Genomic DNA, 14,320 nt, shown 5'->3' with positions numbered 1-14,320 from the left:
AACTAATGTCTGCAAGGAACAAAGAGAAAGAGTTTGTTTTCATCATCCATCATGGCCAAAAACCGCGAAAGCCATTGGTCAGTCCTCTGGAGCTTGTTTCTAAAGATACCAAATGGCTGATTTAAATACAACAACGAAAACAAAAAAACAAAAAAAAAAACAACAACAAAAAAACAAAACAAAAAAACAACAAAAAAACTTCAAGAACTCAAAAGGAAACCAACCTTTGTCCCCTGAATTTTGGCAATAGCAAATTCATAAATAACAACAACTATATATACAGGTTGTGACTCTGAATATAACCTTTGTATTACTGTCTAAGGTTTTGGCCAGCTGGCCCACTCCTTCAGCTTGAGTGCAAACAGGAACGGCCCTAGTAAAGAGAACATTTGGGTTCGCGAACTGTTAATATTTGGGTGTAACCCACTGCTGTGGTACATGTTTACGAATAGAATTCCAGGACAGGTGAATGCGATACACTATTTAATGTCTTTCGGGGAGCTAATTAAGTTAGAATGATTATGTCCATCACGATGAATACGAACACCAAGTGTCTCACCTTAGATGATTCAAATATTCCTCACAAAACTTCTAGAAATTACTTCTAAGGGCTAAAATTGGGGAGGGGGCAATCTGACCGACACTTGTAATTAGTAATACACTCATGTCGAGAGTAACGCTGCTGCAATACCGTTGCTAATGTCATATAATAGTATAATATTATAATGATATAATATAATCACACAAAGAGCAGACGACTGTGCTGTGGTTTGTACAACATTTCACGCCAATCAAAACACTGACATCATGAACATCTTTATTACTTGAAGACAGAAAAGTGGACGATAGGATGATGACCTCAGACGATTAGCTCTCCACACACGGGCAGGCGTTCTTAGTGGGAGGAAAATTGTTCGTTGCCAACAAATGGAGGATTCCTGAAAAAAGCAAAGACACCACACACACACACGGATATATTGTGTCATAGTGAAAGTATGTCCTCTATACAATGATGCTAATTTTAAAATGAAGACAATATCTAATGACGAAAGTAAAAGTGAAAATCATGCATTCAAATAATATTTCAAGTTAAAAAGAGAAGTGGGATAGAGGGGACACAGGGTGAAAAGAAGGTTACGAGGATCACAATAATTCTCTCTCTCTCTCACACACACACCAGCTAGCGCCGACTGGAAGCCCGCGTTGTAGTCGATGGCCACCTCGTTCTTGACGTAGTCCTCGCGGTTGTCCACGTAGCTGTCGTTCACGTCTGGCCCTCCAACGAGGGCGCCCAACAGCAGGTGAGGACTGGGGCCAGAAGCGTGAAGATTCGCTTCAGAACACGGCTGAGGAATGTCGGGACAGGATCTGACACAAATTTTAAACCATTTCATGAAAAATGCCTATGTAGTTTGTATTTTCATAAATGAAGTGAATAAATAAACAATGCACAAATAAATGACAGACCGAACGAATTCATTGATGAAGGAGGAAACCAGCGATTGAAGGAAAACGAATAAACAAATAGACGAAAATGAAACAATGAACGAATGAACTAGAAAATGAAGTAATAAATTAAGAAAATATGAACCGGCGATCAAACAAAGGGACTAACCAACGAACGAATAAAAGAAGGTCAAGAAAGGAGCTAAAGTTGTCTGCTAAATCCGCTATCACAGTAAGCACTGTTAGCACTCACTCACACGTGACCTACACCACCATGTAACAGGAGTGTGATGGTCTAGCCACGTGACCTGTGTTCAGCGACCTTTGCCGGACTACTCGTCTACTCACGCCGAACGATGATGAGGACTCTTGGGATACTTGCTGCCGTAGCCGATCTCGAAACTGAAGCAACCGCCATCAACTTTATTGTCGCCCAGCATGTAGTTGATCTGCTCTATCGCCCACGCTCTGTAAGTGGCTGTGTTTAGCCCCGTTTCAGCAGCAGCCAGGGCGGCAAAGGCAGCACCACCTGGGGTTGAAAGAAGAAGAATTTAGTAAATTTGGGAGAAAACTTTATACTTCCAACATACAAGATGTTCTCCCGTGCTCGACATTCGAAGCTAGAAGGTTATTGGTTCGAATCTTGACTGGTCCATGACTACGATAGTCCTCCCTAACACGCTCCTTATATACTAGTACCAGTAGGAATCGAATAACCGAGTAGTAAAGCCCTCGTCTTAGAACCTGAGGCGCGTCGGTTCGATACCGACGTGATACAGTGTATATTCCCCAGTAGAACCGGTTGATTTGAAATGAATTCTTGATGTGATAGATGGCTAAGAAACTTAAATGTTCAGTGCCCTCACAAAAAAAGCTGACCCCGAGAAAAAAAAAGGCTCGGCTCTATCACCTCAATCCCCAGAGATAAAAAGGTTAGTGGAAAACCTTTCCTTTTTCCAAATAACTTATTTTGTTTTACAAAATTAAAAAAAAATTTACAGAGAATGTTACCTATTTTCATTGATAGCCTCAGACAACAGGGTTGTTATAAAAGGTAAAGGTAGTAGCCGTACACATACACGCACACACATATATCCATGCACCAAACCACACACACCAGCATATCTGTTGGCGCCCCACATGTCCCGCCAGGCCAGTCCACACGGTGTGTACTTCACGGTGCCCCCGGGTAGCCACCCCTTAAAGAAACCTTCAATAGGGTCCTTTAACTGGGAACTCCCAGAGTAGGTCTCGTTGTACACCATGATCTGAAATAAATAGTTGTAATTAGAGGGTAACGGTGAGGTATACGTGTCCTTGTACCTCCTGAATACGACTTTCTCTCTGATCCACCCTCATCCCACTTGCGCTGCGGCTTAATTCATCTGAACTTTTATTTTTTTTAAGGGTATGAATAATCATGCATGACACTATTGAAGGTTTGAAGGTTTGAAGGTTTAACGACCCAACAAAATCCACTGTTATCAGCCCAGTATTAAACCACCTGGCAGGCTATTTTCTTGTCATCCCAGGACAAGGCAAATCCGTAAGATGGAGTCCACTTTTCTCTGGCATCGTTGAGGTATTTCTGGTTGCGTGTTGCACGGTACAACCATATGGCGCCCTCGCAGATCTCGTCATCAGAGGTACTGGGTCTGTTATACAGGACAGCGAAGTCTGATGCACCATTAACACCTTCATCAATAAGATATTTGTTAATTTTTTTATCTTGACTTCGTGGTACATGCCTGTGAGTTGTGAGTGATTGTGTGTGTGTGAGAGAGAGAGAGGGAGAGAGAAACTTATTTTCTCCTGATCAGATCATGACTGCTGTTTGGTCATGATATTATAACTATTCCGCTATAACATTGAAAAGGCAAAGAATATCCGTCATTGGTGATGTCCCCCTGAATTATTAAAAAAAAGCTTTACCATTCCAAAATATTTACACCCATGGGGTGCATAGTTTTGGCTTTTCATAGTCTATTCTAAACTTTCTTTCTCAATTAGATACGCGAGCACATAATCTACTAAAAAAATGTTTCGTTCGACCAGCTACCATCTGGCTCCTTCTTTAAACAAAAGTGAAAGGATGCGGAGAGATAGAGAGAGAGACTCACGCATAGAAAGCACTGGACCCTGACCACGGAGTGGGATGAGCCTTGGCGAATGCATACAAAGACTCCGCGGCCGTCAGGAGCTGAGCTGCATAGCTGGTGTCTGGCAATTAACAGATTGAAAGTATAAAAAATATAATTATGTAATTACAAGTCAAGTAAAATATGATTACAAGTCATCTGCATTGTGTATACATGCCGACAAGCTTACAGAGAAGTCGCAATTCGAGATTTCTGTTTTTGCACGCAAAGCTCATTTTAATGTATTATTTAAAATATATTTTAATTTTAAATCAGACTCCAGATGCCAGTTCCACCATGTCTCCTGCAAGTTTAGTAGAAGATATGAATCCCAAGAACCACTTGCCTCCCTTCTCCTTGAACAAGATGGAGCCAGCGGCCATGCAGGCGGCCCACTCGGCGGCAATGTCTCCTGCCCCTTGACCTGCCCCGGCCTTGTAGCAGGGTCTGTCCATCGTCATGTCCTCCGCACGGCCCCAGAAGTGGTGATCTGCCAGCCCTTCTCCGATCTGCAGGTCACAGGTTAAAGGTCAGCAGGTCACGTGAGGGGAAAAAGTAAGGTCAAAGGTTTGTCTCAATGACAGAAAGTGAAGGGATGTTTAAAAAAAATTCTTAAAGAGATCCTCATTTCATAAAACACGAATATAATCGCACCACTTCTAAGTTTTTGGGAGCATTCAATTTAAAAAAAGACAAGAATTTCGTGTGATACCAATGCTAGCTCAGATGTAGATGCTAACTAGCTGATATGCTAAAGCTAGTCGGCTACCTGACAAACGAGTTCCTTAGTGACAGGATTCCAGGCTTTTAACATGTAGTCCAGCGCCCACTTGATCATATCATACATCATGTCCAGCTGATGGGCGCGCTCGTACCCATCCTTGAAAAGATGAAGGCCCCACAAAAGGACATGAGTTGCAGCCCCAAATGGCAACCCAAACTTGATGTGGTCTCCAGCTGAAAGCAGACGACTTTGACACTGGGACTACTTCACCCAGGGTATCTCAAAACTCAATGTCGAGATTTCCGCTCTATTAATTTGATTGTCGAATCTCTTACAATTAACTGAATCAAATATGGGAGGCCTCTCTCCTGGAGCAACCTTTTGATATTTTACCTCTATAAATGTGACTTTTATTTTTGAAGACAGGTTGTTAATGGATGAAACTCACCATCATACCACCCACCCACTACACAGTCATTCAGTGCGGAGTCTCCCCGCCATGTGATGGGGTTGTTCGCCGGAAGTTTCCCAGATCGCTGCGCGTCGTAGAAGAGGATGGACTTGCCGAGGGCGTCTGCATAATCTTTCGTTGGAGTTCCTCCTCCTTCACCGTAAGTTTATTTGGTTTCAAATTCATCATTTTTTCTTTAAATCACACAGCGTATGCAATCATAGATATTTATTTATAAAATGTATTCAAACTTTGAACAAAACATGATTTCTGACAAAGTAGTTAATTAATTATAAAATATATTTTTATGTAGTCACCTTTAGGACCGGATGCAGAACTCTAGAAATGGTATTTATTCTAATTTGTGATAATGATTCTTACCCGTGCTCGCAGGACTTGTTCTCGGGATAGGAGTTCTCGTGGCACCAGGAGGTAGAGTTCCCCCATGGCCATCACCACAGTCAGTGATAAAAGCTGTGAGTGAGGGTGAGATGTCCCCGACTGTGTGACCTATGACACTCAGGGTAAGCGATGTCCCAGTGTGCACCTCTCCGTTATAATCATGGCTAGACACCAGGTATCGGCGTGGACTCTCTTGCCGAACATCACCTGCCCATATCTGCAAGAAACTATTCGTGTAGGGCGGTGGTGCAAGAAATAACATATTTCAGAGAAACAATATTATGGAGTGCAAGTGAAAATAGGAGACCTATATCAGGAACTAAATATATTTAGACTAAAGAAAGGTTAAAATTAATGACAGGTCTGAGAAGAAAAATACTAAAATGTATGAACTATCCACTGAAAGGACACCGCAGAATATTTAAAAAAAGAGTAAAATCGGGCTTCTCACCTCGATAGATTTTATGTCTTGGTCGAAGTCGAGGCTGACAGTCCAGCCTTGGAAGGTCACAGGTCACAGGTATGGCCACCTCAACTTGAAAGCCACCTGCCCAGTGGTTCTGAACTGTGATGGTTACAGAGGCTACATCCACCACGAGCAAGGACAGTGACAGCAACACAAACATCTTCCTAAAAACATTCGAAAGATATACCTTTCAGAAAACGGTGATAAACCTTGAACTTTGACTTTTAATATTCTCGACATGTATATTTAATTACAATGAAGGTCAGTGTCTTATAAATACATAATAGACGAAGTTGCATTAAAAACATCATGTAGAAAAAATGTTTGAGAGTTTTCATGTAACAATGGAATGCTGTGTGCAGGTCATTGTGACAATAATCTTTCATTATTAATAAATACAAGGACTTACGTTTGGAGATTGAAAGAGATGTAAGGTGAATGAAGACATTTGTGGTTTCTTTATTATTTTATTGTTCTGAAACCAGTCCACACGCTTCTGTCTTATCTAGAGAGTTCGTGAAATCTCAGACAGCTATTGTGCACTAACAGTGGAAATGTAGATAAGATCCTCAGACAAAAACATCGCCTTCAATTTCAGAGCATTTAGAGACCTGTGATAAGGGATGGAATAGAAGTGAAATAAATGATGCAATATTAAACTAGTCCTGAATGTACACAACTGTATTGTTTTAAGTGGCGCTATTCACGAATAACATAAATAAAGAACAATGAAAAAGATAATACATGGAATGTCACGTTCGAAAAGCGAAAAAATACTGTGGTGAAAAAAAATAAAATAAACGACAGATAATACCAAGGAGAGGAAAGAATAAAACGCTACATAGACTACCAAGTATTCTGGAATGATCTGACGTGTTTGCCATTATTTTCTTCTTCTTCCAGCTCATTCTTTTAACACTTCGTACCGGCATTCACACTGCATTCTCTTACTTCTTACAGAAAATATCATTTGAAATGTCTAGTTGAACTGTGACAAGGGTCAGTCCTTGACAATTTTCAAGAGCGAATAAGTCATGCATGTACTTGATAGCAAAAGAAACATGACTGCTCAACCTTGCTGTGACTATGCTGTTGTAGACTTAGTAAATAAATTTTCTGTGATGTCTTTACAAACTTTGAGTAGCTATTCCACGAGAAAAAAATTGCTGGGTGGCATGCTGTGTAATTAAGTTTATACTTATACAAAAATAGTAGTAGACACGGAAACTAGGTCAATGACATCCTTTTCGAAAATATTCCATTAATCTGACATGCCAACATTATTCAAGCATTGGCACTTTGAAATGTCAACCTTTACATGTGAAGTCTGTTACAATAGCATTTGTAGTAAATGTAATTAACTGTACTCCCGAAAACGATCGAAATGCCTGTAGACAATAATACAATAAACAAATTGAAAACAATAAGAAACAAATAAGACAATTTTTTATTACACCTTTTTCAATAGATTTTAATAGTTTTTCGTTTCACATCACGTAAATGAGATTTCATCAAATGCTACGAAGATAATTAATATGTTCTGCTTCGTTGCAAATCGTCCACTTGTATAAAATGTAATCCTTGCGAGTAAACAAAATACAAGACACCAAAATATGACAAAACTTGTTTATAATTCTGAAATAGTTCTGGAGCGATTCATCACTTGTTGCAGGGGCACTTATTGTTGGTAACAGGCAGGTTACCATTGGCAATCAGATGCTCAATGCCTAGAGGAACAAAAAGTAGGATTTTAAAGATCACTCACACAACTTACTTTAACACAGTAGACATGATGATGACGATGAGGATGAGGATGATGATGACGAATTAAATATAGCATTGCAAACTATTTCAGTAAAGTCTAACTGTGACTCACCCGCCAAGGCGGACTGAAAGCCCGAGTTGTAGTCAATGGCAACCTCGTTCATGACGTAATCTTTCCGGCTGTCCTCGTAGTTGCCCGACCAGTCAGGTCCACCCACGAGTGCTCCGTACAGAGTGTGGGGGCTGGGGCCGGCAGCACTCAGCGCATCCCACCCGCAGGGCGCAGGTTCATCGGGGCATGACCTTTCATTCAAGAAAAGTTACAGTTTTCTCATTCATAAAAAAGTTTCTACAGCTAATCATCACATTAACGCGACGGGTTTCTTACCTTCCGTGAAAATGCGTGCATACCCCAGTTTATTGTATTACCAAAACAAAACAATATACATGCTTTATGAAATGCCGTAATACATTGGCACGGGCATAAATATTTGTTGAAATCTTCCTGAAAAGCCAAACTGACTAATCAAAGGCCAAGGCACGTATAGCAAAGTTCGACAACATGGACACGCATCTTATTGTACAAAATTAAACGACCATCTGACATCTTTTGAAAGTTGGGAACATTACTGGCTACTGCCCTTAAAAACAAATTGAGTCCCAAGAAGAAATAACTCTAGTCGGACAAAGAGCAATAAGTATTTTGAATTGTACGTGGGGGAAGCTGCATGAAGCTGCATGATAAACTACACTCACGCCGCCCGGTGGTGGGGGTTGAGGGGGTACTTGTCCCCGTAGCCAATCTCAAAACTGTAGCAGCCCCCGTCATGGTTATTGTCGCCCAGCAGGTAGTTGATCTGCTCTACTGCCCACCTCCTGTAGTCGGCGGTGTGGATGCCCACCTCCGCAGCCACAAGAGCGAGAAAAGCTGAGTTAGCTGCATTGGAGAAAAAGCAGTTTTCCGTTACTGAATGGGCATGAGCGACAAACACATACACGCACACACACGCACACGAACGCACACACAGAAAATGAGTGAAGGTCAGTCTGGTCAGAAGGTCAAGGCACGTGGTATAAATGTACTCAAGATTAAAATGCACCTACAAACTTGGAAGTAAGGTGCAATCGGTATTAGCTTCTCTTGTAGAGAAGTGAGTTATTAGAAGTCTTTAGTACCATAAAGAAGCATTTGAGCATCTTTGAGAAGGTACACTAGGAGCATGTTACAATTTATTATGCAAGACATCAAAGGACTGGCTTCATTTACCATAAGCAATGCATACCTAGCAAAAACAAGGGCAAGTACAGGAAGAACCCCTCCCCACAAAACAAACAAACAAACAAAACAAAATAAAACGAAAAGATACAAAATAAAAACTGTTATAACACACCAGCATATCTGTTGGCGCCCCACGTGTCCCTCCAAGCAAGTCCACAAGGTGTGTATTGCACCTGAAGTTCGGGGTCTGGATACCAGCCCTGCATGAAGCCTAGGACGGTCTTTTTGTAAACCTCTTCACCGGTTGATTCATACAGAAGAAGCTGAAATGAGAGAAAAAACAAAACACTTTTTTAACGAAAAGTGGATTTCAAAGTTTATTTATCTTACTCTTATTTTGCTTAGCTGGCTTCAGATTAATTCAACCGACATTTTATGTTAGTACTCAAAGCAAATAATTGTAGGAGGATTAAGTCAATAGTAATGGACCAGAAATTACGAATTTTCATCATCGCTAGTGTGTTTTCCTCCAGCTTTGGCAAACATGAAACATTTTTTTGATAATTTCTCCAAGCTTTGGCAAATATTCATGAAGCATCTTTCTGTAATCAGGAATCAAGCAATATCTCCGCACGTGTTCCGCTATCATTGGCAAGAATCCAAAAACGCTCTGGAGTTCAGAAATACAGAATACCTGGCAGGCTATCTTCTTGTCGTCCCATGAGAGGGCCCATGCCCACAGGTCTTGAAAATTGGACTTGGCATCTTCCAGATACTGGACATTGTTGGTCACTCGGTATAGCCACATGGCGCCCTCGCAAAGCTCGTCTTTAAAGCCACTTGATCTGTAACGTGCAGGAAACACACATTTGCTTCAGGTATTCTTGAGGAGTACAAGAGAAAACCGTCACAAAGGAAAAGAGAGAAGTTTCTGTTTTAGTTCAGTATATAAACTCGTGATTTGCAATGGTTGACTCTCAGAAATGTATGTTGAGGATTTACATAACCTTTTATTCTGTAAAAGGTTGGAGTGCATTCAAATATCACATACTACTTAGTGTCAAATTTGCAAAGAATGCAGTGAATTCATACTTGTAAGCCATTCTTAATCAAACAAAAACAGTTTAACTAAAACTAGAAAAGTTATTGCATAAAGGTTACAAAAAAACCTTTGGAAACTTGGTAAGATGTTCAATCAGGTTGATCAGTTTAACAAGAGCTTTTACAGAAGAAATACCATCTTAGCCATTTAAAAGTATTTGCTCCCATCTTGAAGCTTTGATAGATTATAGTTTAGGTTTTAATCGGTAAAAAACTAATATGCAATAATCCAAGAAGTTATGTACCCATAATATGGACCCGCTCCAGAGAAGGAACCTTTAAGAGTTTTGGAAAAAGCGTAGAGAGACTCGGCAGCGGTCAACAGCTGTGTGGCGTACGCGGCATCTGCAAGACATGAGGGATTTTATATTGTTATTATTATCAAATAAATGATGTCTTATTCAAGCATGCATTTATATATTATTTTTACCTTTTTACGTGATGATGATGATGATGACACAAGGAATAGAAAGTAGTCCTAGTATACAATACTAGTTTCTGTAGCAATTATTCGTGTCTACAATGTCTAATATTTATCTACCATTCATCTTCAATAACTGGCGCTTACCTCCCTTGTCCTTAAAGACAAGGTAACCAACAGCCATGGCCGCGGCCCACTCGCCAGCAATGTCCTCGCCCCCCTCGCCAGTCGTCACCTTCATGCAAGGTCTGGTCATGTTCATGTCCTCGGGACGCCCCCAGTAATTGTGATCCGTATGACCATCACCAATCTGAGAAGTTGACACAGCAAAAACAAATTATTCCCCTGAATAATTGTGTGTGTTCGTGTGTGTGTGTGTGAGTGTTGCTGGAAGTAACTTACAATAAATGAAGGACATTCAGTAAACGTCATAATGCATAATTTGTACTACTAATTATAAGTTATTTTTATCATTGTAACTAGAGTATGTCGAAAATTATTAATCAAATAAATCTGTTATCTTGCTATCGTGAAGTTATTCCGTCGAATCATAGCATCTCTTGTCACAAGTTGAAGAATATCCATGCCTGAGCCACCAGTTCCTTTGTGACAGGGTTCCAGGCTTTGAGCATGTAGTCGAGGGCCCATTTGACCGTATCGTACATGTTGTCCAGCTGACCTGACCTTTCGTACCCGTCCTTAAAGACCTTGAGGCCCCACAGCAGCAGGTGAGTGGTGGCCCCGAAAGGAAGACCGAACTTCACATGGTCTCCAGCTAAACATAAAAACACATGTCATCTTGAAGTAGGAAATATCTGAAGCTGATATCTTTGATAAAGTTTAACTTACACCACATTATTTTATCCCAGAAATAATGCCTAGAGTTGTTTTAAAGTTTAATTAAGTATTATTTCTTTTTATTTTAAAAGATTACTTATCAAGATTATCTTTTCCGCAAAGGGCTCTTTGCTTGAAGAAAAATCTGAGCGTTTCAAACTTCCTTATCTTCACGATGCCGAACTTCATCCGAGTTTGCAGTCAGCAGCACAACAACTATAATATCGACATTTTCTTCGACATGTTGTAATGAGCCGACAACATTATTTCATTTCGTCCCCTAGAGTGTGATGCACTTGGGTACTAACCATCATACCATCCGCCAACAACACAGTCTTCCAGGGCGGAGTCACCTCGCCAAGGGATGGGGTTGTTGGCCGGAAGTTTGCCGGATCTCTGCGCGTAGTAGAAGAGGATGGACTTCTTCAATGCGTCTCCGTAATCCTTCGTAGAAGAACCACCGCCTGTCAAATTACATTCACTCAAACATTAATTTTAAACACATTTCACATTTCTGTTGGAGCAAATGTTTGTTGGCTACTCCTTCCTTTCTATTTAATTTGTTTCCATCCCACGTCTGTGTTTCCACTGATGTATTAGTCCGCTTACATTATTATTCTGTGAAGCATAGAAAGATGGATGCTAAGAAAATTCATCCTCACCTGTGGTGGGAAGAGGAGAAGCACCAGGCAGGGTGGTACCGTGAGATGCAGTGGACGTGGTTGTCCGGGCGGTTTGGTTGATGCCGCCACAACCTTCTATGGTGACGTCAGCAGTTGGAGCTATGTCGCCGCTGCCATGACCCATGAGGGCAAAGGTCAGCTTGTCTCCTACGTGTTGAACTCCATTGTAGTTCTTGTTACTGATGATGAACTCCCGGGGGCTGGTTCCTTTCTCTACGTCAGCAGTCCAAACCTGTTGTAACACATGACTTAAAGTAACACAGTAACCGTTTCAAGAAGATAAAGACGAGAGGAAAAGGTTTTTGATGAACCATGATGCATTTGTCACCGTGTAGAATTCTAAAAAAAAAAATAGTTTTTACCTCAGCAGTTTGTCACATCTCACCTCAACAACATCCACATGCTCACCTCAACAGTGTTGACATCCTCGCTGAAGACGAACATGCACTTGCCAGCTGGTCAGCTCACAGGTCACTGGAATGTCCACCTGCATCTGGAAGCCGCCGGCCCAGTGGTTCTGAGTGTTGACCGTCAGCGACGACACGCCGGCGACCAGCAACGTCACACACAGCAGCATCAACATGCTACACACACAGGCCGGTCACAGTTAGAAAGCTGTCTGTTCTAAATTTAAAAAATTCATTTTAATTTTCTCATATTTCCCCATAATATTCATAAATGTGGTGAATGTGCGTGTAAACACGTGTATAGTGGGCAGGAAGAGTTAGCTTTGAGGGGAGTTAACCATGACAAAAGTAAACGACATTCACATTCTTGCCTCCTCAGTATCTCATCACCTCTCCTCTAGTCCCTACACCACTGTTGTGTAGATATATATATACACACACATCACCATCATCTACATTTATTTAAGTGATCATTCATGTGTCTGAGTGCGCGCGTGCTTGTTTGTGTGTGTATGGATTGCACGCGCGGGTGTCTGTTATTCAGATACTTGACACTTATTGATAGGTGCCAGTGTGAAACATACTAGAAAAAGATGTTATACAAAAGTTTAACTTTAACCATCGTGATTATTTTGACAAAGACAGAAAGCTGAATTTTCAGACAAAGGCCTTGTCAAGCTCTGAATTTAATGAACATTATTTACTAGCACTTATTCAAAGAGGTACCATTTAAACGAGGAAATGGAGCATATCGAAAATTTTATCTAGTCATCCGAAACGGACACAAAGCCAGGAGGAAAACAGCAGTGTGAGAAACAATGACAACATGCTTCAGTCCGCTTGTCTTATCAAGATCGGAGCTTCAGTGACTGGACTATCACAAGACATGAAATCGGCAAACTCACCTGCATACACTTCTTCAAGTTTTGTGGCAAAGAAAGCAGCGTATGAACCATAAAATATTCTAAAATCTCTGAAAATTCCAGTTAGGCCATAAGAAAAAAAAAACTATTTGAAATCATACCAACCTGACTGTAGAACTGTAATAAACGACACTTCTTCACTGTCCAAATTCAAAGCATGAAATCAACTTATATGATAAAGATAAACCGTTTCGCTATATTTGTCTAGAATTTTTAGATAAGGAAACAAAAGACTGCCTGTCCCTTTCTCTAGACATAACCTTATAATTAAACATACTGGTCAAAATAAGACATTACTTGCCTTCTAAAAGTAGCTCATATAAACAATTAAAAAATCATTGATGAACAAAAACAGATGTTTTACTATTTTAGCTATTGGACCTAAAGAAAGAACTTGGACAAAAATTTTTTTCATGAACATAAAGCCTACCACTGTGGTTTAAATTCAGCGAATTTCCTAAAGGACAACACTGTATACTATTTCATATTACAACTTAATGATAATAATGTGTAATGCGGTCATGTAAAGCTATGTTTGACTAGGCTTCACTACCATTGAACTTAGGGTTCGGCTGATGACTATCTTCTCCGTGTGTGTACACATGTTTAACACACGAATGTCGTAACACCGAGGCCTTACTCATTTCATACTTTTGAACTAAATATTTCTTTAAATAAATCGTCACACACATACACCGTGTTCAGGACATAACACCCCCCAAAAAAAAAAAAAAATGCAGACTACCATTTTCGTTCACTTTTAACAAAGAGTTTATGAATTAAAAAATACCAAGAGGCTTTAGAACGTAAGAACTCTAAAGATGAAGAATTTTCTTATCTTGTTCACGACTGTCACGTGGCCACCAGAAAGAATGGCCGCTGCACTAGAGAGTACCTCCTAAATGACCCCGCTAGTCGAGGTCACTAACTGGTTCCAGACTGAACTTATGACGCATGCGACCACTGATAGTGTTTGGAGCTGCAGACCTCTTCATGTTCGATAGCAAACTGTAGCTTGAGACTAAAAAAATCTTGTTCATCCACGACATGAGTTAGCATTCAAACATACTGCTCAAAACAATTGAAAGACCTGCTACAAAGTCAGCAATATGAAGCACAGGTTTATTTTATCCGTCAATCTGAAGAATAAAATAGAATTTTAAAACGAAAGTTAACTTTAATAGCAAGGTTCTTTGATGGCTTCAACTCCATTGTACAGAAATGTTGCAGAAACTAATAAAACTGAGAAGCAATTGTCCATCATTGACCTGATTGTATTTGAGACACCATTGTCTCTTTATATTTAGTAAAGCTTCTAGCTATTTAGGATTAGTGAGA

General features: G+C 40.3%; 1 protein-coding gene and 1 pseudogene across 1 annotated transcript; both read right to left on the bottom strand.

Annotated features, from left to right (window-relative positions):
- Positions 1-800: 800 nt before the first annotated feature.
- On the bottom strand, positions 801-5,788 carry LOC112558290 (endoglucanase A-like). The gene is given in 12 exon segments (XM_025228658.1): positions 801-938; positions 1,178-1,368; positions 1,795-1,975; positions 2,564-2,714; positions 2,951-3,101; positions 3,567-3,666; positions 3,931-4,093; positions 4,354-4,541; positions 4,757-4,912; positions 5,141-5,378; positions 5,613-5,663; positions 5,665-5,788. Coding segments are annotated over 12 exon segments (1,764 nt in total). The 5' UTR covers position 5,788; the 3' UTR covers positions 801-867.
- Positions 5,789-7,075: 1,287 nt separating this feature from the next.
- LOC112558230 lies at positions 7,076-13,219 on the bottom strand (annotated as a pseudogene).
- Between the last annotated feature and the right edge of the window lie 1,101 nt (positions 13,220-14,320).

Source organism: Pomacea canaliculata, linkage group LG2 (genome assembly GCF_003073045.1).
Source record: "Pomacea canaliculata isolate SZHN2017 linkage group LG2, ASM307304v1, whole genome shotgun sequence".
Taxonomy (NCBI): domain Eukaryota; kingdom Metazoa; phylum Mollusca; class Gastropoda; order Architaenioglossa; family Ampullariidae; genus Pomacea; species Pomacea canaliculata.
The sequence above is the reverse complement of the archived record's forward strand: the minus strand, read 5'-3'. Positions and strand labels throughout refer to the sequence as shown.